Source organism: Dipodomys spectabilis, unplaced genomic scaffold (assembly GCF_019054845.1).
Source record: "Dipodomys spectabilis isolate Male_0828 unplaced genomic scaffold, ASM1905484v1 ptg000132l, whole genome shotgun sequence".
In the NCBI taxonomy this organism is placed as follows: domain Eukaryota; kingdom Metazoa; phylum Chordata; class Mammalia; order Rodentia; family Heteromyidae; genus Dipodomys; species Dipodomys spectabilis.
The window spans coordinates 6,515,029-6,540,791 of record NW_024870809.1 but is presented as its reverse complement, the minus strand read 5'-3'; the positions used below and the strand labels follow the sequence as shown (position 1 = coordinate 6,540,791).

The following is a 25,763-nucleotide window of genomic DNA, read 5'->3' as shown; positions in this document are numbered from 1 at the left end:
TGACCAGCCAAGGTTGAGATGCAGGTATTCTCTGATACCACTTTCTATGCATTCTTTTTGTTTGCTTGCTGGCTCCATGATTCAAACTCTGACTTGGCTTTCTTTTTTTTAATTAATTATTTTTTTATTGTGAAAATACTGTATGACTTGGCTTTCTTTTTTTTTTTTTTTGTCGGTCATGGGGCTTGAACTCTGGGCCTGGGTGCTGTCCCTCAGCTCAAGGCGAGCGCTCTACCACTTGAGCTAGTGCCACTTCCGGTTTTCTGGTGGTTTATTGGAGATAGGAGTCTCACGGTCTCTCCTGCCCGGGCTGGCTTTGAACCGCGATCCTCAGATCTCAGCCTCCTGAGTAGCTAGGATTACAGGCGTGAGCCACCAGCGCCCAGCTTGACTTGGCTTTCTTGATCATGACTGTCATTCTTTTCACTTTACTCATGCCAGCTTTTGCTGGTTAATTGGAGTTAGAGTTTTGAAGACTTTTCTGCCTAGGCTAATTCTATGTCAACAGGCCTCCAGATCTCAGCCTCCTAAGTAGCTAGTTTCTTTTTTTGAGGTCCGTTCGTGGGGCCTGAACTCTGGAACTGGGCACTGTCCCTCAGCTCTTCAGCTCAAGGCTAGCGCTCTACCACTTGAGCCACAGCGCCACTTCCGGCTTTTTTCTTTTTGCTTATGTGGTGCTGAGGAATTGAACCCAGGGCCTCATGAATGCAAGGCAAGCGCTCTACCACTGAGCCACCTTTCCAGCCCCCTAAGTAGCTAGTTTCATAGACATTAGCCACCAACACCTAGTAGATTCTATATTCTTTTCTATTATATACACAGCTGCTTTGTGGAAGTTTATAAGTACTGCAAATACATTGTAAGATTTGGATAATTCAACATGACTTTTTATTGGAAGATGATTTTCCTAAATACTACTCACTCTGGTCATGATAATCTCTTCATCTCAATTATGTATCTTTCCTTAAAAGTCTGTATCAAAGGTTAAAATAGAGCAAGGAAACTTACTGAAATTGTTTTGGGAAGGGAAAGTGATAGAGGGAGTGAGATTGATTAGAATACATTGTAAATGTGTTGGAATATAACAATAAAACTTTTTAATGTAATTTTTTTAAAAGCTGCCCCAAAAAAGAAAAATAAAAGAACAAATGTGTATCAAGACTCAGGCTATACATTTTGTTAAAGAAGTCAGTTTGTTATATAAAATGATTTCAACCATCTTTGTATTACAATAGGGCTTCTGGTTGGGACCCTTGATTCAGTCTTAGACTCTACTGCTAAAGTAGCTCCATTTCGCATCCTACACCAGACGCCAGATTCTCAACTTTACTGGTCAATTGCATGTGGTGAGTATGATTTTGAAAATAGTTAAAATACAATAAACATAATAAAGTGAATATTTAAATTTATTTATATTCCTTAATTGTTTTAAGATTTAGAAGTGAGTTAAATGTGTGACTCTACTTTGCCTGTTTAAGAACAATTACAGATTAATTAATTAATTAATTAATAATTCCATTGGTCTAAGAGACTTGAAGCATGTGGTCCAGCAATGCTGATTCTGGGCAGATTTTTGTCTTGTTACTGCTACATGACTCTAACTGCTGGAAAGACATGATTCTTCCCATGAAATATGACTTGAAGATAAGAATTTTCCCCCAAATAATTTAGAATAACTAAATGAGGAGAATCTGAACTTAACTGTGAGTCCAAAATTTAAAGGTTGTTCCTAAAGAGGATAAGTCTGAAGCTGTTTACCAGCATGTAATCCTAGCTATTCAGGAAGCTGGGATCTAGGGGATAACAATTTGAAGGCAGAGGAATTGCTGAGACTCTTATCTCCAAAATAACTATGAAAAAGCAAAGCTGGTGGCATGGCCCAAGTGGTAGAGTACCAGCTGAGCACACAAACCAAGAGCATGAGGCCCTCAGTTTAAGCCCCAGGACTGTAAAAACAATTTTTTTAATTTAACTTTTTAAAATTCACATGCCTACTTTCTCACAAAAGCATTTTATCCTTCAACTATGAAATAATGTCTTATATTATTCATTTATATTAATGTGCTTCAGATGTCTCCACACATATATTATGGGTAGGAAAGGAATTAGAATAATTCTTCCTAGTAAAGTAAGTCAAAGTATTTTTTAAGCCCACACATATTTCATATGTGTGAACATATAGCATAGTATTAATTTTTAGGATATGGCTTTTTGTTCTTTCCCCTAAATTTCTTTTAGTTTGGCTGAGGAGTCTTTTCTCCTGGATTTTTAAAATAAAATGCTAAGTGAAAGTGAAATTTGAAAATTCTGTAACCTCAGTTCTAAATCTGGTTAGTCAAAATTACTTAGAAGAAACCTGTCCTTTCTGCTTTAAAAAAGTAAAGAATTATTATATAAATTATTCTTCTAAATGAAACTTACTTTAAAAAAATACAATTACCTGAAAATGTACTTCTTTATTAAGCCAAATGGATAAAAATAATGGTCTTAAAATTTCTTCATAATTTTTATTCATGCTACATTAAGGAAAGCTCTTTTACTCTTAGTGTGCTGACTTTAGTAATATGAACAAAATTCTAGGTGAATAGTAGGAGGTAGGCAATTTTTGCATTGTTACTTCTTTTCAATAATGTTTATATAATCTACAATTCTGAGAAGATCTTAAAAGCATATGGGGGGCTGGGTATAGTAGCACATCTCTATGATTCAGAAGGCAGAGGCAGGAGGATCATGAGTTTAAGGTCAGTCCAGGGAAAATTAGGGAGACCTTATCTCAAAAGGGCTAGGGCATAGCTTGCCTGACAAGCAATAGGCGCTGGGTTCAATCCTTCTGTACTGCCAAAAATAATACATTGCCTGGTGTAGAAGATATTGACAGCCAATGAAATGTTCTTTAATCCAAAGCAATCTAGAAATAATATTTAATCTGACTCTCAAAAGTTGATTGGCCACAATGGAAATCCACTTATACATAAAATGCATAGGATTGTTACTTGCATGCCATCTTTACCACATAGATTTTAGACTAGATGTTAGTTGAAGAACCAGAATTTGAATATGTTTACATGTAATTCAGTACTGCACATGTTCTCATGAAAGACAGTGGTTGCTCTCTAGACACCAGACTGTTACTTTGCTTTCAGAAGTTTTTCTTTTTTCACAAGCTGAAATACTTTTTTCCCCTCTTATTATCTTACTCTTTCTATACTGACATCTACTGATCATGTCCACATATACTTATGCTTAATGCTTTTATTACTTTATGATGAATATGCTTAATGCTTTTATTACTTTATGATCATTTCTGAAAGGGAGGGAGTATTTTTCAAAACTAAGCCTCTAAATTCAAGAGCAGATTTGTTGTGGAATTTTCCTTAAGCCTTTCCTTCTCATGTTGTTAATTAGGAGCCAGCAAAGAAGAAATAACCAAGCATTGGGAATGGTTGGAACAAAATATCATGACAACTTTATCTGTATTTGATTCAAATGAAGATATTACTAATTTTGTGCAAGGCAAGATAAGAGTAAGTAGCATGGATGTACTTTGTAAATGGACTGGTAATGTCTTTTGCCTTCTTAGGTAAGGATCAGAGGTTGCATGAAAGGTTGATTAAAAAAACTGGTATGTTTCAGAATTGGTAGAAACACATATATGAATGCCAGAACTAGTTCTTAAAGAATTCTAAAGTCAGTTATTTGTCTTTTTTTCCCTTGTAAATGTTGTAGTGGTATTTTCATTTCATTATCTCTTGAGTTTTGGGTTTGAATAAAATTTTTGTTGATTCAAAGAAGATAGTTAACATTTATATTTCTGGTAGATCCTTCTAAAGCATTAGAAAGAAATGTAACATAAAACTGAAGAACATTTTCTCACTTTCATCCTAAGTGTGTATGTACTACACATATATATGTACACAAATACATATAACACGTACCTGTAGAGATATATGCCATTGTGTTTTATTGACTATTTAAAATTAAATGTATATAATGTGTTCTTATTGGTAAATGATGATAAATTTTCAAAAATATTTTTTCTCCTCTAGGGATTAATTGCTGAGGAGGGAAAACAAAGTTTCGCAAAAGAAGATGATCCTGAGAAATTTCGAGAAGCCCTTTTGAAATTTGAAAAATCTTTTGGTTTACCAGAGCAGGAGAAATTAGTAACCTATTATTCATGCAGCTATTGGAAAGGACGGGTTCCTTGTCAGGGTTGGATTTATCTTAGTACCAACTTTCTGAGTTTCTATTCTTTTTTGCTGGGATCAGAAAGTAAGTTTTTTTTTCTTATCATGGCTTTGAATTTGTTGACTAACCTGTCAACTCTGTAGTGGTATTCATTGTATATAAAATAATGGGATTGATATTAAAGGTAATTAAACTACAACTACAAAAGTTCATTTCATCTATAAAAATAAAACAGGTTATTTAACATAGGAAAACATTAGAAATTGTGTAAAAAAAGGCTCTCATATTGTGGGAAGTGAATTAATATTAAATGATAGTAATCTGTCTTGTTCCCTTTTTACAAACTACCTATGTGCAGCCAGATGTGATATATTACAGCTACTTGGGATGTGTGACACATCCCAGTTGCTTTGGTTTAAAGAGCATTTCATTGGCTGTCACACGTTTGTCACACATGTATTCCAGCTACTTGGGAAGCAGAGGTAGGAGAATCTTCAAGTACAAGACTAGCCCTGGCAAAGTTAGTGAGAAACTATCTAAAAACAAAATACAAATAGAAGGCTAAGGGCATAGCCCAAGAGGTGGAGTTCTTGCCTAACATGCCCAAGGCCCTGGGTTTAGTCCTCAGTATTACACAAAAATAACAAAATAATTTTTCAGTCCATATTTTAATTATTGCTTGAAATATAGAGTATATATTAGTAGTCATTGTACCTAATGACACACATAATATTTTGCAGCCACAGAGGAATAAAACATCACTGCTTGTAGCATATGCACATATCTTTTCAGTCAGTGATTATACAATGTAATTAGATAGTTATATAAGCAGATAGACTTAAACATCAAGTTAGAGTCTGGAAGGGGGGAGGGACGGGAAGGGTTGTTATTTAGTTTTTGTTGTGTCAGTACTGAGGCTTGAATTTATCACTCAGGGCTGACACTTTGCCACTTAAACCACAGCTCCACTTCTGGCTTTTTAGTAATTAATTGGAAATAAGAATTCCACATGCTTTTTTTGATTGGGCTGGCTTCAAACTAGAATCCTCATATCTCAGCCTCTTGAGGATTACAGGTGTGAGTCACTAGTGCCTGGCCTAGAGTCAGTTTTAATTCTTTAAGTGTATATCTGTTCTGAAGTTAGTGTATATTCATAGTAATGCTTCTCATTTTTAACTAATCTCAAACTCTAAGTTATTTTAGCTATTTAAAACGTAAGTAGTTGTTATTTTAAGATATCTGATTTATTAACAGAAATGAATATTGAGAATTGAATCATGCTTACTTACAACTCTTTTTTGCAGTAAAACTTGTTATCTCCTGGGATGCAATCTCAAAACTTGAGAAGACTTCAAATGTCCTCCTGACAGAGAGTATTCATGTGTGTTCCCAAGGAGAGAGTTACTACTTTTCAATGTTTTTGCACATTAATGAAACATACCTTCTTATGGAACAACTGGCAAACTATGCTATAAGGCGACTTTTCGATAAGGAAACATTTGAAAATGATCCAGTCCTAGATGATCCACTACAAATAACCAAAAGGTATTCAAAACTCAATATTTCTTAAACTGTTGTTTACTGTAAGGATAAAATCATTAATTAGCACAAAATGTTAACTGCTTTTTGTTAAAGGATAGTTTTTCTTTATTCATAGCTCTTGAGTCTATTGATAGCATTTCAAAAATTGTTTACTATCCATGAGGTTTAATACTAAGAAATAATAGAAGTTAAGTTTGAAAATTATAATTTGAACATAAAATTGAACTATTATGTAAATAGTATTTTTGGAGTACTTTTAGAAATAATGAGGTGTGTTTCTGTGTATGTGTATTTTTAACTCTAGATTTCTCGGTGAATACTCTAATTGCAAGTCTGGAGTTATATTTATTTTAAAAAGATAATTTAGAGAACCTTGCAAGTGTGAAGCCCTGAGTTCAAATTGCCAGTACTACCAAAAATATAGTTAATTATAGATAGCATGATTTTTAAGTCATACTTCATTCTTAAGTATGAATATGGAGAAATCCTTAAACAAGTCATAATCTCATAGACCCTTGGTTTTCTTATGTGTCATTTCTACCTCAGGGCAATTATAAGGAATGAGTGAAACAGAGGAAAGTTTGTAAAATGTAAAACCCTGGTAAGTGCTAACAGTAGAAGTGACTGTGGGAGACTATGGCAGGAAGATCCCAAAGTTGATTGCATTCCTAGTCTCACAGGCTCACTCTGTCTCAAAAATAAAAAAGGAAGTATCAGTTACAACTGCTACTGTATGTACTTTCTTGAAACTGACCAAGAGCCCTTTAGGCTTGCTCAACACTGAGTTGAGTGAAAGGAACTTGCCAAAGGACAGAAGGAGAAAAGATTCAGAAATAGGTAGCAGTGTATACACATTTTAAAATTTCTTCTTTTGTGTGTGTGTGCCAGTCATGGGCTTGAATTTAGGGCCTGAGTACAGTCCCTGAGCTTCTTTTGATTAAGGGTAGTACTATACTACTTGAGCCAGAGCACCATTTCTGACTTTTATGGGGGTTAGTTATTAGAGATAAGAGTCTCACAGACTTTCCTGCCTGGGCTGGCTTCCAACTGCAATCCTCAGTTCTCAGCCTCTTGTATATAGCCTCTTGTATACAATGAAGGTATTTGCTGTATGGGGAAATCTAAAAGGCAGCTAAGCCAGAGTCCTATGAATAGACCAGAACAAGTTTTTGTGTGCCTACTACGTAGCTCTACCAAGTTGGGCACTTGTTTCTCTTGTTTGTTACTAAACCATTCTAAAATCCAGAGATTTAAGATTCTTTTGTGAGCCTGACTTCCCTTTTTCTATTAAGTTATGAAGAGCAAATTGACAGTCTTCCAAATCATTTTTTCTAATAATAAGAATATAATTACTGCTTCTGTGTATTGTTTTTACAAATATGTATTACTTCTAAAAGTTAAACAGTATAGAAGTATTTACAGCAGTAATTTAGTGTATCTTCATCTAAGTTTTTTAATATAAGAATTATATATTTGACAAAGTTCTGAGTGGAGCTTGGTGCTAGTGACTGACACCTACAATCCTAGCTATTTAGGCTAAGGTCTGGAGGATGGCAGTTTAAAGCCAGCCTGGACTTCAGTTCACTGGTGAAATGTTGGACTGGTGGCATGACTCAAGTAGTAGAGCCACCAGGTTGAGCAAGAATGTAAAGGCCTGTGTCCAAACGTTAGTACTGATAAAAAAAAATTTAATGAAACTAAATTTAGCATATTTTCTTCTTGCAATAACATTTTAAATATTAGTGGAATAACCCACCCAACTGCAACTTAAGTGAGGTTAAAAACGTAATTTACTTGTCATATTTATTAGTTTAAAAGTCAAGATAAAGTATCACATATTCAAACACTGCCTGCTAGGAGGATGAATTTAGTCTTAACTTAGTTGGATTTGAGTTAGAACTTTGTTGCTTAGCACAGTGTTTAAAGCCCATAAAAATTGTGCTGTTAATATATTTCTGTATTTATGTGGTAATTAACAAGCTTCCTTGTTAACTTCTGATTAACTTCTATCCTGTGCCTAGTATTTTGAAAATGATACTGTTTTATTGTGCTTCTACTTTGGAGGTTTTTAAATATTCATTTAGATTTTTATCTAAATTAATTTTAATGTTCTAAAGACTGCCCTTCCTCCTTAAATTTTAATGGCATACGTCTTCATTATTTTTACTTTGAACTGGATAACTATAAATTTTCTCACAACCAGATGTAAATTATTGTGTTTGAAAATTGGTTTTGGCCATAGTCACATATAATAGTAGTCTTCAAGTAAATCATCCCTTTATAATTCTCAGTCTTGTATATTTTAATCTAGTAGTAAAATGAAATTAGAAAAGTAACAAACTGAGTTTATTTGGAGTATGTTTTTTTTTTCCATTTGAAAATTCAGTGAAGAACATAGCATTTCATGTCTAATCTGCTTACATTTAGATTATTCAGTATAGTCATGTGTATACTTTAGAATTCATCAGCTGAGCCCATTCCTCCCCTTTTTTTCTTTCCTACAGAGGCTTGGAAAATCGAGCTCACAGTGAGCAATTCAATGCCCTCTTTAGGCTGCCCAAAGAAGAGACTTTGAAAGAGATACATGAATGTTTCTTATGGGTTCCGTTCACCCACCTCAATACTCAAGGGAAAATGTGCATTTCACAAAACTATATCTGCTTTACTAGCCAGGATGGCAATCTTTGTAGTGTAATCATTCCATTACGAGAGGTAATATAAATTTGGTTGCATATCCTTTTTAGTTTTTAAAATCATTTAATTCTGTAAATTAATAAAAGCTTAATATGCAGTATCTTCCAGATAAAAGAACTGGCTTTTTAAAATACTGATATTTCCTTTTAGTAGACCTTTGTGGTCCTTACTAAAAGTGAAAAACAGAAAAAGGAAAAGCTTTTCAAACCAGATAAAGGTTTAGAATGAAGTAAAATGAGCTACCTCATTCAGTTATTTAGCACATGAATACAAAAATGTAAATGATCACATTTTATATTCTTGATCAAAAAGAAAGGAATTGATAGCTTTTATGTAAATGAGACATAAATTATCAGTACTCAACACTGAATATTTTGCATTTGTATTGGCAGTTTTGAAGGGCACATGTTAAATCTTATCCTTGAAGATTGAAATCATTTTAACTATAGTTAACTGGTGTCATAAGTACAACTAGTACCCAAATCTATTTCTTTATAATTCATGTGACAGATCAAAACCTTCAGCCACAAAAGAGGTCAAACATATTGCACTCAAAATGTCAGCAATAAGAGAAAATGTGCTTCACTTATATATTTTTACTCCTCCCCAGGTATTAGCTATAGATAAGACAGATGAGTCCACCAAATCTGTCATCATTAGTATCAAAGGAAAAAGAGCATTTCGCTTCAATGAAGTTAAAGAATATGAGCACCTGGTGACAAAACTCAGGCTCAAGTGTGGAACTTCTTCAACTCGACGTAATATCAATACTGAGGTAATTATATTGCAATCAACCACTTCTTGAAAACTTTGTACTTAGTATGATTTCAAAAGGAATTCATATGTATATTTTCCTTTTCATAACTATTTTTTTTGAAGATTACACTTTTTAAAGAATGTGGGGCGCTGGTTGCTCATGTCTATGATCCTCGCTACTCAGGAGATTAAGTTTCACAGGATCATGGTTTGAGGCCAGCCTAGGCAGAAAAGTACATTAGACTCATCTCTAAAATAACACCAAAAAGCAGGGCTAGAGATAGGATTTAAGGGATAGAGTATCAGCTGAACAAATGAGATGTCCTGAGTTCAAACCCCAGTACCACCATAAAAAGGCTAACCCTGAAGATATACATTGTCTAGGTCCCATCATACAGCAGAAGTAAGAATTAAGAACTTTATTATCCTTTTTAGGAACTTACATTTTAAGAATTACAATTTGATTTTTCTACTGTTGGTGTTTTTATATTATACATTCCTTGAACATTCACATAACTTGGCTTTTAACAACTTCAGTTGTGCTTGAGAATTCAACAAGACCTTACTGCAGAAAAGTAGCAATTGTAAACTAAACTGAGTATCATTTACTTAATATCTAGCTAAGTCAGTCTTACATTATCTGACAAATAATGGCATACCAATTTACTAGCAAAATATTGAAGGAGACTATTCCTGGCAAAGAATGGTTAAGAACTCAATTCTCATTTTTAGTACATTGTTCATGAAACTCAAGGCAGACTGAATTCAAATATTTTTTTTCAGTGTCCAGGAGGTCATGTTTTAATAGATTGATAAAGCTTTTAAATGAGAACTGTGTATATGGAAGATTCCAAGAAAAGCCAATATTGGCTTTGCTGGTTACATTATTTTATTTGAATTGTACAGAGTACATTATCATTCCTTACAGCGACTAAAAATAATCGAATTTGGTTTTACTGGAGCATTGATAAGACTAGCTCTCTCTTTGATGAACCTCAGTGAAGGCAGATAATTTAAAACTTTATATTGGCCACCAAGAGATTTTCTTGCTCCAGCTTCATCTTTTATTCTTCTTTCTGTTATATAGCTAAAATAACCCTTAAGTTTGATGTGAACACAAGTAAAATCCAGTGAGGATTTCTAAACTTAAAAAAAGTAGTGAGGGGCTGGGAAGGTGGCTCAGTGGTAGAGCGCTTGCCTTGCATGCCTGAGGCCCTGGGTTCAATTCCTCAGCACCACATAAGCAAAAAGAAAAAAGCCGGAAGTGGCGCTGTGGCTCAAGTGGTAGAGCGCTAGCCTTGAGCTGAAAAGCTGAGGGACAGCGCCCAGGCCGGACCCCCCCCCCCCCCCAAAAAAAAAAGTAGTGAGTTCCTTATTCTACAAAGTGCAGGGCTGGGAGCACGACTCACGTGGTAGATCACCTGCTTAGCAAGCTCAAGTACCACAAAAAAGGCTATACATCATGCAGACCGGAATATTAGCTTAATCTTGCATTACTGAGTTTTGTTTACTAAAAACAAGGGTAGTGAGTTTTCTATGTTTATAGTGTAAATTACAAATAGTTTAGCTGTGGGGTAATAGATTGATTTCTAACTTAGGAAAACAAATCCTTTTTTTAGAAAATTATACTTTATTTTAAATTATGAACTGTAAGTAGAAAAGTATTGATAATAATTTTTATATTTGAGAAGATTTTCTGTGTATTTTTCTCTTCATTATGAGTTTTATAGACAGTCACTGTGTATTATGCTGAATTGGTGAGACATTCAAATTGAAATCTATTACTTTATAGAATGGGCACACATGAGGAGATATTAATCTTTGCCCCATTTTCCTTCACTGTTTAAGCTATATGCTACTTCTAAACTTTATGCCAGGTATCAAAAAACAAAAGAATATTTGCTTACAAAAAGAATGTTTGCTATAGGCAGCCTATGTTGCTTTCTCCACATGATTAGATTTGACACAAGCACTGTTTTTTCCAGTCATAATTGTAAGCACCCATATAAATGACTTCACAGAATTGATGTGGTCAAGAGGTCAGAATCCGTGTTCCAAAACGTAAAGTTTTGTTCCTTGAATAATCTATTTTATTATGCTCTTTAAACAATTCAGAATCTAAATTGCTTTAAGCCACTGACTTTGAAAATCAATGTTAATGTGATTTTATGAATACTTAAGAGGTAATCATGATGAAGACTAAAGTACTTGTACTCATAAACTTGTGCTTAGGGTTTTGTTGCTTAAGAGGTTATATTTTCGTGTGTGTGTGTGTGTGTGTGTGTGTGTGTGTGTGTGTGTGTGTACACAACATTCCTAGGGCTTCAACTCAGGGCCTAAGTACTGTCCCTGAGTTACTTTTCTTCAAGGCTAGTGCTCTACTACTTGAGCAACAGCTCCATGTCAGCTTTTTTAGTAGTTTAGTTGGACGTAAGAGTCTCACAGACTTTCCTGCCTTGGGTGGCTTTGAACAACAATCCTCAGATCTCAGCCTCCTGAGTATCTAGGATTACAGGAGTGAGCCACCAGTGCCCTGCTAAGAGGTTATATTTTCTCACCTTTTAATATTTTTTCTGTAGTTTTGATAGGTTACCAGTAAATAAACTGGTCCTCAGTCATAAAGTTTAAACTAAAACAATATACCTTGAATGGTACCCATACTACAACAACCATGATATAAGTAAGGATATAGCAATCCAGGATGGCCCAGGCACAAAACACAAAACTCTTACCAGAAAAGTAACCAAAGCCAGAAGGGGTGGGGTATGACTCAAGTGATAGCGTGCCTGCCTAGCAAGCATGAGGCCCTGAGTGTAATTCCCACTACCATCAAAATAAACCCCACAATTAAATACAACTTCATAATCACTTAGGAAAGCTATTATTTAAAAGATGGATAGTTAACAATTATTGAGAAAGATGTGAAGAAAATGAAGCCCTTCTATGTTGCTATTGGGAATGTAAAATGGTACAGAAGCATTGAAGGACAGAAAGTCCTGGTAGGCACTATGTCATGAATGAACCTTGAAAACATGCTTAGAAGGAAGTCGTATGCAAAGTACCACATATAAAATGGTTCCAATTAGATGAAACGGAATAAGCATATTTATAGTAACAGATTGCTGGCTATCTAGAACCTTGAGGAGAGAGAGGAAGGTGATAGTGAATGACTACAAAGAATATAGAATTTCTTTTGGGGGTGATAACAGTGTACAAAACATGGATTATGATGATAATTGCCCAACTTTGAGTATATTAAAAAACATTTGGCTTTATGTTATAAATACATGAATATTATTAAAGCAGTTTGTGTCTTTAAAGGGCCTAAAAAGCTGCTGGGCACTGGTGACTTACAACTATAATCCTTCGTACTCAGGAATTTGAAAGGTCCTGACATAGTCTCTACATGTATACAGACTTGTGCAGAAACTTGAGTAGACCAAGGAAAGAAACAGGGAAGAAGGAGGACCCAGATACTCAACTCTAGCTGATTTTGAAAGAGGATATTAAAGTTATGCCTAATGGCACTGTGGCTTAAGTGGTAGAATGCTATCCTTGAACTGAAGAACTGAGGGACAGCGCCCAGACCCAGAGTTCAAGCCCCACAACTGACAAAAAAAAATCTAAAGTTAAGCCTAATTTCTAAACTGCTTCGTTTGACTTAGAACTTCACACAAAGATTCCCTTGGAAAAGAGATTTAAGACTTAAATGTTTAACTCATTTAAGGAAATCTGACCCATAATTGGAGGATTACTAAATTATACTGACTCAAAAGGTCAGTATAACCTTGGAAAGAGGCTTAAAAATAACAAGCCAGGTGCAGGTGGCTCACGACTATAATCCTAGCTACTCAGGAGGCTGAGATCTGAGGGTCACTATTCAAAGCCAGCCGGGACAGAAAAGTCCGTGAGACTCATCTCCAATTAACTACCAGAAAACCAGAAGTGACACTATGGCTCAAGTGGTAGAGTGCTCACCTTGAGCTGAAGAACTGAGGACAGTGCCCAGTTCCGGTGTTCAAGCCCCATGACCCAAACAAACTTAGGTAGTGAGTACATTTATTGTTGAACTTGTTACCCCTGCCCTCATTTTTCCTTATGTATGTAACTGTAACCTCCTCTACATCACCTTGACAATAAAATTAAATTTTAGAAAATGAATAAAAACTTTAAAAAAAATCACCCACCTGAATGGGTGGCCTCATGCCTGTAATCCTAAACTACTCAGGAGTCAGATCTGAGGATCACCGGTTGAAGCCAACCCAGGCAGAAAAGTCCACAAGACTCCTACCTCCAATTATTAAAAAGCCAGAAATGGAGTCATGGTTCAAGTGGTAAAGCACTACCCATGAGCAAAAAAGCTAAGAGAACATGTCTAGGCCCTAAATCCAAGTCCCAGTACTAGCACCAAAAATAAATAAAATAATTTTAAAAGCAACCAATAGAAAAATATCCCTGAGTTTGACCACTTGTTGGAGTTCATAAATGGAATATAAAGCAGCCATTATACATTCATTCAAAGAATACAGATGATTATGATTTAAGTACAAAGGTACTAGACCCTGTTGCTTCACAGACCTATAAACACTAGAATAGGGTTTTCTATAAATGTCAGAGGGCATAGATTTTAAGTTTTCCAGACGATACAGTCTTTAATCAACTTTGCCATTTTACTGCCAAAGCAGCTACTGACAAAATAACTGAAAGGCATAGCTATGTTTCAATACAATTTTATTTACAAAGCAAGATCCTTGGTTGCCACCTTCTATCCTAGAGGCTTTTTCATTGAGCCGAGCTGTGAATCACATCAAATGATCATACCTTAGAAGTGGAGCTTTTCCAGAAACTTCCAACTGTTCTATGGGGCCAAAGTTTTAAATGAAACACCAAAAGATCTGCTGACTTTCATAGTATGAGTTTTCATGGCTGCCTTACTTTTGAGTTTAGATGAATAGGCATAGCCTAAAGGTAAAATCCACTGGCACTGTGATGCTTTTAGAGGTTCGTTAGTTTTTCTTTCTTTCAGTGTTTCATGAATGCTAGGCAAGCACATTGTAATACTGAGCTACATTTTCAACCCTTACTAGGTTTTGGGTGGGTTTTTTTGTTTTGGTTTTTTTTTTGCTTTTGACTAGGTGTTATTCAATCCATTTTGTGCCTGTGGTTAATTCTGAAATGATGTGTGTACCAGTATTTTGTTGTTTTTGGGGGGGAGGGGAGTGTGGACTCACAAGGTTTCAGAGTTTGCTGTTCCAGAGTTTAGTCTCTTGATATCTCCCAGGACATTGCCTTATGACTAAAATGTATATAGATTATGATTTTTAAATGACAGGTAACACATGAGCAATATTATATTCTTACACACTTTTTTTTGTTGGACATGAGGCTTGAACTCAGGGCTTGGGTGCTATCCCTGAGCTCTCTACCTCAAGACTAGCATTCTACTACTTTGAGCTGTAGTGCCACTTATGGGTTTTTGTTGGTTGTTTTTTTGGGGGGTTTTTTTTGGGGGGGGGGGGTCCGGTCGTGGGGCCTGAACTCTGGGCCTGGGCACTGTCCCTCAGCTCTTCAGCTTAAGGCTAGCACTCTACCACTTGAGCCACAGCGCCACTTCCGGCTTTTTTTTCCTTATGTGGTGCTTGAGGAATCGAACCCAGGGCGTTGAGCATGCAAGGCAAGTGCTCTACCACTGAGCCACCTTCCCAGCCTGTTGGTTGTTTTTTTGAGTGGTTAATTGGAGATGAGTCTCACAGGGTTGTTTTCTGCCCTGTGGCCTCAAACCACGATCCTCAGATCTCAGCCTCCCGAGTAGGTAGAATTACAGACCTGAGCCACTGGCATTTGATACTATACAATCTTTGAAGCATACATTTGGGACAATTACATTTTGATTTTCTTTTTTCAGGTGGCTATTAGTTCTGACTCTGCAACCCCTTCTGATGTCTCTGAAACGCAGTCTTTGGCAAGTCAAAAAGAATGCAGTAAGACTGTGAGCACTGAAGCCTTAATGACAGTATTTCACCCTCAGAATTTGGAGACACTTAATTCTAAAGTGGTAGGCAACCAATTTATTTCAATCTGTGGACGCAAATAATTATAATATACAAGACCTTTCTGTTGATTTGAAAAGGTTTTCCGACAAATACTAATGTATATATACCTTTTTTCAATCCGTAACATACAAGGAATCTTAAGAAAGAAGATAAAAGGGAGATTCTGGGATTTATTTCCATAGATATCTAATAATATAAACTCAAGTAGCATTGATTTGGGAACAATCAAGGTTAATTCAAAGCTTTACCTCCTAACTGTGATGTGATTTTTTTTTGCCATTTTTGTGAGTTTAAGAATTAAAACAGCTGGGTGCCAGTGGCTCACACCTGTAATCCTAGCCACTCTGGAGGCTAAGATCTGAGGATCGCAATTCCAAGCCAGCCTGGGCAGGAAAGTTCCCATGAGACTCTTATCTCTAATTAACCACTCAAAAACTGGAAGTGTTTCTGTGGCTCAAGTGGTAGAGCACTAGCCTTGAGCACTGAGAGACTCAGGGACAGCACTCAGGCCCTGAGTTCAAGCCCTACAACCAAAATAGAAAGTTTTTAAAGAAATAAAGAATTAAAATAGTTAATGGTGTATTGCAGAGTGTCAGATGCTTTACATTAAAACAGAGGACATGCTAGGTTTTGTTACTGGAAATAGAATAAATATCTAGAGAAACTAAAATAGTAAATGAAAGATGTTAGGTTTGTATATGCTTAAAATTTTTGTTTGGCTCCTAGGAGGAAATGGAGTTTGACTCCATTTCATGATGAATAGAGGTAAGTTATTTTGAAAAAGCCATTTCTCATTGTGTTTAATTGCCTTGATATTTCTATTACAGTTGAAAGAAAAGATGAAGGAACAGTTGTGGAACATCTTATTTTCTGAATGTGGACGTGGTATTAGCATGTTTCGAACCAGAAAGACTAGAGATCTGGTTGTAAGAGGGATTCCAGAAACCTTAAGAGGAGAGCTCTGGATGCTTTTTTCAGGTACCTAGTCAGTTATTTAATAGACAGTAATTATTCTCCTTCTAGGAGTTAGTACAGAAAGTTAAAGAATGACAAAGATGGCTAGGATGTGAGTTAAGACTAGTCAAAGAAGAAAAATAATGTATACTTTACTGTAAATCCATCATCTAATGACTGAGATTAGCTTATTAGGCAAGATTTATCTAGAAGGAGGGAGAATTTATCTAGAAGGATGGGGAATCTATTTTCAAAGATAAATTAAAGGAGCTGAGTGTGGTAGCATATGTCTGTAATTCCAACTACATATGTGATCACCCTCTTCCCTCATCCATTCAACCAGTAAAATGGTGATGGTGGCTTGCCTGTGATTCCAGCTATGTAAGAGGTGTAAGTAGATGGTTCCTAGTTGGAGGCTGGCCCTATGAGAAAAATAAAGCAAAAAGGGCTGGGTCATGGTTCCAGTGATAGATTGCCTGCCTAACAGGCACAAGGTCATGAGTTCAAACTCCAGTACTACTAAAAACTAAAGGAAAAAAATACTCATGAAAGTATTTTTGTTGTGTGTTTTTGTCAGTATTGTGGTGTGGACTCAGGGTCTTAGATCTGCTAGATAGGTCTAACAAGTCTAGATGAGGTCCTCCTTTTTACCGTGATCTTTGTATTTATGCTTCTTCATTGTAAGTATGACAGGTACACATCACTTCTCTGGTCTTTTTATTGATTGAAATGAGGTTTCTCAATCTTCCCACAAAGCTGGCCTGGAACCACAGTGATTGTGATCCCAGCCTCCCAAGTAGCAAGGATTACAGATGTGAGCCACCAGCCTAGCTAAAAATATTTTTCTGATTGATAATTTGAACTTGGCCCTTTAGATTCTAGTGTAATGCTTTCTTATTTTCCTTCATTTTCTTCTTTGTGCTCAGAATCATTAAATTTCAAGGTAATATAATCTAATTCTTAATGTACATACAAATATGCCACTGTATGAAAATCTTAGCTTTGTTCTTCTTTTCTATGTGAATGCAATCATCTTTGCAGGTGCTTGTAATGACATGGCTGCGAATCCTGGCTATTATTCTGAAGTAGTTGAACAGTCTCTCGGAACCTCCAACTTGGCTACTGAGGAAATTGAGCGTGATTTGCGTCGCTCCCTGCCTGAACACCCAGCATTTCAGAGTGATACTGGTATATCTGCTCTGAGGCGGGTACTCACTGCTTATGCATATAGGAATCCCCAAATAGGATACTGCCAGGTATGACTTTGCTGTTAGCCCAGCTCTGTGCATGATAGCATCACTACAAACCCAAGCCTACTAATTTGGGAATTATGATTCTAAGGAAAGAAGTTGAGCTGAGATTGATAGTATTAATAATATAAGTAGGATGATGGTGGGAATACTTAGAATGAATGTTTTATTAATTTCTTTTTTCTTTTTCATTTCACAAATATTTATTTAAATTCCAGTCCTGTGAAAGATACTGTGCCACACATATTTACAGTTATACAAAGATAGATGAGAAAGATCTTGCTATTAAGATATATAGATTAGTAGGTATTAATATATAAACCAGTTCCATTGTGGAACTAAAAAACAGGTGAAAGAAAATGTTAGGATGATTAATGTAAAATACTGTGAAGAACTATCTCTAATAATAAATTATTTATATCTAAAAGAATCACACAAAAGGCTTCATGAACAGATAGCACTTGCAGATTGTGAAATTTAAATTTTGAATGCATAGATAGTAGAAAGATTGAACATCCTAGGTGAAAGAAGTAGTGCAGTTCAACACAGATAGACTTAAAGGAGGAATGTGAAGAGGACCATGTTCTGTTTAGGGTGTAGGGTGAATGGAGCTAAGTGTTTGGAAGAAAATGAGGTATATTATTGTAGGTCAGGAATTGGAATTTTTTTTCTGTAGGAAGTAGAGGAACCATTGGGGACAAATCCGTTAGGAGTACACAGTATTAATGAGGCTAAATGGGTGATACAGGCACAAACATGTAACTGATACACAAGAGAAGATTAGTTCTTTTTCTTGTGTGTGGCTGTGGGGCTTGAACTCAAGACCTGGTTGCTGTCTCTGAACTGTTTTGCTCAAGGCTAGTGTTCTACCACTTCGAGCCACAGTGCTACTTCTAGTTTTCTGGTGACTAATTGGAGATAAAAGTCTCACAGACTTTCCTGCCCAGGCAGGCTTTGAACAACAGTCTTCTGATCTCAGCCTCCTGAGTATCTAGGATTACAGGCATAAGCCACCCGTGCACAGTTTACTAGAAGATTATTTCTTAAAGGAATAGACCAAAGTGAGCCATTGTGTTGGTAGACAGTGTTCTTCCAGATTTTTCAGACTGAAGCATTAGGCTAAAAGTTGACTGCCATCTTCTAAACACATTTTCCAAGCTACTCTTTTACTTTAACATTACTGTGCTCAGAAGGGAAAAAGAGAATGGAAAACAATTGTGGTACATTTTCCAGGCCATACCTGGAATAGGTTGCATATCACTTCGCCTGCATTGTGGCAAGGACTCCATCCATCACATGAGCACAACTATCCACAAGGAAATCTGAAATACAGTGGGCTACTCTGGAAGGAAAGGCTGGATAATGGTGGATTGCAAGCACTTACCAGTATACATGGATTTCTACTAGGTTACGCACCTGTAGTAATTACATATCAATAATGGATAGTAGCTGTAACCATTGAAAACCTAACAGAATTTTTTCTGTCAAACTGTTTAAGTGAATAAAGCATCTAAACATCAAGTATTTTAGCATATTTTAGAATCTCTGAAAGGTAACAAAGATATATACATAATTTCTCAAACAACTTGCACTCTCAGAGCTATCTATCTATATGCAATCTATCTTTATGCAATACCTAAGACATAGTTTTAAAATAGGCAGTACATGGCTTTGGCTTCTAGAAGATGAGAGCAAATTTAGAGACATGGAGAGCAGGAAGAAAGTTATTCTAGGTTAAAGTGACAATACCATTCAGGTGGAATAAGTGCCTTGAACATCAAACTTATGTTCTGATCAAGAAGTAAATATTACTTTTAGTGCCACAAGATCACAGAGAACCTTTAAAGCCTGAGAATTTAATATGGCAAGCAGATTTTACTGTTCTTAATCAAAAATTCATTGAATCATACTAGATATATTATGGCTGGATGGCTGGCTAACTGACTTGGCCTTTCCCTCTCCCTCTTTTCTCCTCCTCTCTCTCCCTCTCCTCTCTTTCCTTCTCCCCTTCTTTCCCATTCTCCTCCTCTCTTTCTCTTTTCTCCCTCTCCTTTCTCCCCTTCTCTCCTTCTCTCCCCGTTTTTCCCTCTTCTCTGCCCTCTCCTCCCTATTCTCTCCCTAATCTCTCCCTCCTCTATCTCCCCCTTACCTATGTAGAGATACATCAAATATCACAAACTTTACCATTTCATGCCTCATTGAGACAGGATTTCACAATGTAGCCCAGACTAACCTGGGACTATATAGCCCAGGACGAAATTGAACTTGGAATCCTCAGGCCTCTGGCTCTCCTGTGCTGACATTACAGCAGTGCTGAGTTTACAGGCATGCAACATCATGTCTGACCCTGTTACTGGTTTTTGGTATAATCATAAAGTTTTGTAACCATCACTACTGTCTACTTCCAGAACATTTTCTTCACCCTCAAAAAAAGAAGACATACAGTCATTAATATTCTACTTCTCATTTCGCCCTCTCCCCTACCCAATCACTGGTCTTTTTAACTGTGGCTATTTATTGACATCTTACTAAATGGAATGATAGAATATGTAGTCTTTTGTACCTGCCTTCTTTCTCTTGGCATATTGTTTTCAAGAAGATTTCTCCATGTGTTGGGAATGTGGCTTAGTGGTACGGTACTTGCCTACAATGCATGAAGCTCTGGGTTCAATTCCTCAGTACCATAGAAACATAAAAGACTGGAAGTGATGCTGTGGCTCAAAGGGTAGAGTGTTTCTTCAGGGAGAGAGCGCAGGCCCTGAGTTCAAGCCCCAGGACTGGCAAAAAAAAAATGATTGCATCCATGCTATGGAATATGTATCCATAGTTTGTTCATTTTTACAACTGAATAATATTTCATTATATAGTTATACCACATTTTGTTTTTCTATTGAACAGTTGATAGAATTTTGATTAATTTTGTCTGTTTTGATTGCAAAGAACAATGTATTTATGAATATTTGTGTACAGGCGTTTGTATGGGCCTTGTTTTTCATTTTGGGTGTATATACTGCTCAACTTTCCCTACTTCATGTTCCTACTAGCAGTATAAAGTTTACATTTTTTTACATCTCTCTCTCTGTCTCTCCTCTATCTTTGATTCTGTCTCTCTAGTCCTGGGGCTTGAATTTAGGACCTGGATGCTATCCCTAAAGCTTTTTGCTCAGAGCTAGTTAGGGCTTTACCACTTGAGCCATAGGTCCACTTCTGGCACTTTTTAGTAGTTTATTGGAGATGAGTCTCATGGACTTTCATCTCTTTTGGATTACAGCCATCTCAATGAGAACAAAGTGGACCTTTAGTACCCTTGCTGAAATCAGTCAGCCATAGTATTTATTTCTATAATTTCCCTTCTGTTCTATTGAACAGAGCCATACTGTCTTGATTACCACACAGATGCAGTAACCAAGTTCTAAAGTTGGAAAGTGTAGATCCTTTTAAGTACATTTTCTTTTTTGTAAGTACATTTTTCTTTTTTTAACTACATTTTTCTTTTTTTGGCTTTTAGATCCCTTGTATTCTATGAATTTTAGGATCAGCTTGCCAATTTCTTTTTTTAAAAATAGCCAGCTTAGATTTTGGTAGTTGTATTAAATCTGTTGGTCAGTTTGGAGAGTATTATAGATTTAAGTCTTGTGAATATACTATGTCTTTCTATTAATTCAGCTCTTTAAAATTTCTTTCTTCAAAGATACTTGATAGGGCTGGGAAGGTGGCTCAGTGGTAGAGTGCTTGCCTCGCATGCATGAGACCCTGGGTTCAATTCCTCAGCACCACATAGACAGAAAAAGCTGGAAGTGGCACCGTGGCTCAAGTGGTAGAGTGCTAGCCTTGAGCTGAAGAGCTGAGGGACAGTGCCCAGGCCCAGAGTTCAGGCCCCATGACAAGCAAAAAAGTAAAAAAAAAAATTGGTAGTTTTCAGTGTTCCAAATCTCATAGTTCTTTAATTTTCTTTCTAAGTTTTTAATTTTTGGGATACTACAGCAAATGGGTTTTCTCATTTTCATTTTTTGATTATTTGCTGCCAGTATGTAGAAATACTATTCTTTTTTTTTTTGGTCATGGGGCTTGAACTCTGGGCCTGGGAGCTTTCCCTGCGTTCTTCAGTTCAAGGCGAGTGCTCTACTGCTTGAGCCACAGGGCCACTTCCGGTTTTCTCATGGTTTATTGGAGATGAGAGTCTCACAGATTTTTTCCTGTCCGGGCAGGCTTTGAACCGCGATCCTCAGATCTCAGCCTCCTGAGTAGCTAGGATTACAGCCATGAGCCACCAGCGCCCTGCTCTTACTATTCATTTTTTTATATTTTGATCTTATGTCTCTTTAACTTTATAAAGCTGATTTATTAGTTCTGATGAAGAAGATATTATGTGAATTCCTTAGGAATTTCTACATACCAAATTTGAGTAGTGATACTTCCATCCTATTTGGACATATTTATTTGCACCTAATTAATCTGGCTAGAATCTTCAATACATTGTTAAATTGAAGTGGTGATGTTGTTGTTGGGGATTTTTGTTTGTTTTTTAGACCAAGTCTTAATGTATTTCTCAGACTGATCTTGAAGTCATGGATTCAAATGAACCTCTCACTCTAGCCTCCCAAATAGCTAAAGTCTTAGCTCAACAGGATTATTGAGAATGCATATCACTGTCTTGGTATTTGTCTTTGAAGAAAGCAATCAATAGGACATAATGTTAGCTGTGAAGTTTTTTTTTTTAAGATTATCAGCTTGAGGAAGTTTGTTTTTTTTTTTTACATTCCTAGTTTACAGAGTTTTGTATCATGGAAAAATACTAGATTTTATGAAATTGCTTCTGTGTTCATTAAGATGATCATGTGATTTTTTTTTTGTTTTATTAAAATAGCATTTGTCATTGATTGATTTTCATATATTGAACCACCTTGCATTCCCAGAGCAAATCTCACCTGGTCTTTGTGCATATATAATCTTTGTTCATATGCTACTAGATTTGAGTTTCTAATGTTTTGTTGAAGTTTTTACAGTTACATTCATAACATATATTAATATGTAGTTGTCTTGTGTTGTCTAATTCTGTTATCAAGATATCTTAGAATGAGTTGGATAGCATTTCCTACTCTTATTATCTGAAGAGTTTATGAAAGACTGGTGCTAATTCTTTAAATGTTTTGCAGAAAACAGTAAAGCCATCTGTTCAGAAAGTTTTCCTTGTGGGAAGTATTTTCATTACTAATATAATCTCCTTATTGTAGATAAATTCTGATTTTTTTCTTCTGGAGCTAGTATCAGTAGTTTGTAGGGTTATTAATTTGATAGCATAATCATAATCCCATAAACTTCTTTCTATTTTTATTAGGATAATAGTATATTTTCTTTTTACATATTGAAATACTTTCAGTACCCTCTGTTTTTTTTCAAAATCTTTGTGGTAAGCTTACCCAACTATATTCAATGATTTATCTTTTAAAAAATTTTTATTGTTATTGTAAAGATGATGTACAGAGGATTTACAGTTACATTGTCAGGTAAAGAGTACATTTCTTTTTGGACAATGTCACCCCCTTCTCTCCCTCTTTCCCAGCTTTTCCTTCCCATGCCCATCCACAAGTTGTATAGTTCATTTTCAATATAGTATTCTTTTATCTTTTTAAAACCTATTCTCAGTGATCCTAACTGTTGATAACTCTACTTTTTTCATTTTTTTTTATCACTTTCTACTCTCAGAGCCTCAAGATGAGGCAGAGGTGAGAGCTTAGTACTTTTCTGTTCTTTCCTATAGCTATGAATACTCACAAGGCTATATGCATGTATATGGCCTCCTAAGTTCCCAGGAATATGTCAGAATTTACTTAATGTCTTAGATTTTCATTTAGCCATTTGTTAGCCTGTTGTTTAGCCCAACTGTTCCCTCTATGTCAGCCCACCTACACATGTCAGCAGCTGCCTCTGATTATTTTCAATAAACACTTGTTGGGGAATAGCTTTTTGTCCTAAATGAGCTCTGTGTCAGATCAAATAAAAGATATCCTTGTGAGTTCATTCTTCCAGGGAACCACCAGATAGAAGCACAAAGTATAGTGGCAATGGAAATAGGAAGAAAGAACAGATCCAAAAACATTTTATAAGGAGAACTCTGGATATGATTTTTTTTAAAAAGATGTAACAGATGCAGAGTTTCTATCATGCACAAAATTAGGATAACTAAAAAGTGAATCCTACCTGATAGGAGAAAGATTCTTAGTTTTAGATATAATGAAAGATGATTGACATCTAAGGGATATTCTTCAGTAGGGAATTACAAATAGAGATAGTTTCATCCAGTTTTAGTATTGCCTTCAAATTTATGTGTGTTTTTAGCTTTGTGATAATTGGTATATTTTTACCAACTAAAATTAGCCATATTAGGTTTTAGATGGTATATTGCATATCTATGATATTGTACTGCTTCGTTTTCTTGAATATAACTGTACAGAATAACTGATTAGAAAAGAATAGCCTGATTTCATGTCATTTTGCTCTGAGTTTATTGTTCTTATGGTACTTGTTCTCTTACTGTTGAAAACTCCTATGCTTGAAAAGGGATGAAGTGGTTAGTGAGCAATATTTACTTTTTTGTATCTTTTCTATGAAATTTAGGCAATGAACATTTTGACTTCAGTGTTGCTTCTATACGCAAAAGAAGAAGAAGCTTTTTGGCTTTTGGTTGCTGTATGTGAACGAATGTTGCCTGATTACTTTAATCGTCGAATCATTGGTAAAACAAACCACACACATATATTTCTACAGTCTTTGTTATCTGTTGCTTTAAGAGATTATAGGCTCATGCCTATAATCATAACTAACCAAGAGGCTGAGATCTGAGAATCGTAGTTTAGAGCCAGCCCTGGCAGAGAATTCTTTGAGGCTCTTTATTTCTAATTAACCATCAAAAAGCTGGAAGTGGGGGCTGGGAAGGTGGCTCAGTGGTAGAGCGCTTGCCTTGCATGCCTGAGGCCCTGGGTTCGATTCCCCAGCACCACATAAGCAAAAAAAAAAAAAAAAAGCCGGAAGTGGCACTATGGCTCAAGTGGTAGAGCGCTAGCCTTGAGCTGAAGAGCTGAGGGACAGTGCCCAGGCCCAGAGTTCAGGCCCCACGACCGGACCCCCCCCCCCAAAAAAAAAAAAAAAAAAGCTGGAAGTGAAGGTATGGCCCAAGTGATAAAGTACCGGTTACAAACAAGCCAAGCAAGATCACAAGGCCCAGAGTTCAAGACTCAGTACTGGCACAAAAATTAAAGTCTTATTTTACTCATAGTTCCAGAGCCTGAGAAGTCCAAAAGTATCCAGAATCTGCTTGGCATCTAGCCAAGGTCTTCTTGCTGTATCATAATAGCATTGTAGAGGATATGACAAAGGCAGACAAAAGAAGTATGCCACGGAGAGATTACTTTTAATATGTCACTCCCTTGATGACCTATAATCTATTGTCTTTGTTGTACCAATTCTGGGACTTGAGTTCTGAGCCTTGTACTCTTGGTCAGCTTTCTTGTTCACAGCTCATATTCTACCACTTGTGCAACATCTCCAGTCTGGATTTTCTGCTGGTTAAAAATAGAATCTCAAACCAGGTGCCAGTAGCTCACCTTTAACCCAGCTACTCAGGAGGTTGATATCTGAGGATGGTGCTTTAAAGCCAGCCCAGGTAGGAAAATCTGTGAGATTCTATGTCCAATTAACCATGAAAGCCAGAAGTAGAGCTGTGGCTCAAGTGGTAAAGCACCAGACTTGAAAAAAAAAAATTTAAAAGCCCTCAGGGACAGTGCCCAGAGTTCAAGCCCTGGAATAGCACACATACAAAAAATGGAGTCTTGTAGACCTTCCAGGCTCAGCTGGCTTTATGATTACAAGGGTAAGCAGCTAGCACTGGGGCATTAATCATGAGTGCATTAATCCATTCTTTGGAGCAGATCCATTATAATCCAGTAACCTCTCGAAATTTCTACTTCTAAATACAATGAGTACATACATTTGGGAGTTAAGTTTCATACACATGAAATATGGGCTACCCATTCAAACCCAAATGACATTTTTCTTTTTTTTTTTTGAACTCTGGGCCTGGGCGCTCTACCTCAGCTCTTCAGCTCAAGGCTAGTGCTCTGCTACTTTAGCCACAGCACCACTTCCCCACATGACATTTTTCTAAACATCTGATTTTTTATATTTTTGAGACAAGGTCTAGCTATGTAGCCCAGTCTGGTCTTGACATTTTTCTACCTTCACATCTTAAATGCTAGGATTACACTGCAGGTCTGTGGCACAATGCCTAGCTTGTTGTCACTTGAATTACCAAATAGAAGAATCAGTA

The 25,763-nt window shown here is 36.3% G+C and overlaps 1 protein-coding gene across 1 annotated transcript in view; it reads left to right on the top strand.

Moving 5' to 3' along the window:
* Positions 1 to 25,763, top strand: part of Tbc1d8b (TBC1 domain family member 8B) — a 62,950-nt gene that overhangs the window by 20,218 nt on the left and 16,969 nt on the right. The window contains exons 2-11 of the mRNA XM_042690064.1: positions 1,236 to 1,346; positions 3,406 to 3,524; positions 4,047 to 4,272; positions 5,493 to 5,733; positions 8,235 to 8,442; positions 9,035 to 9,199; positions 15,086 to 15,235; positions 16,061 to 16,211; positions 17,229 to 17,443; positions 24,056 to 24,173. Of these exons, the coding sequence (XP_042545998.1) occupies positions 1,236 to 1,346; positions 3,406 to 3,524; positions 4,047 to 4,272; positions 5,493 to 5,733; positions 8,235 to 8,442; positions 9,035 to 9,199; positions 15,086 to 15,235; positions 16,061 to 16,211; positions 17,229 to 17,443; positions 24,056 to 24,173 (1,704 nt within the window). The remainder of the gene's footprint in view (positions 1 to 1,235; positions 1,347 to 3,405; positions 3,525 to 4,046; positions 4,273 to 5,492; positions 5,734 to 8,234; positions 8,443 to 9,034; positions 9,200 to 15,085; positions 15,236 to 16,060; positions 16,212 to 17,228; positions 17,444 to 24,055; positions 24,174 to 25,763) is intronic.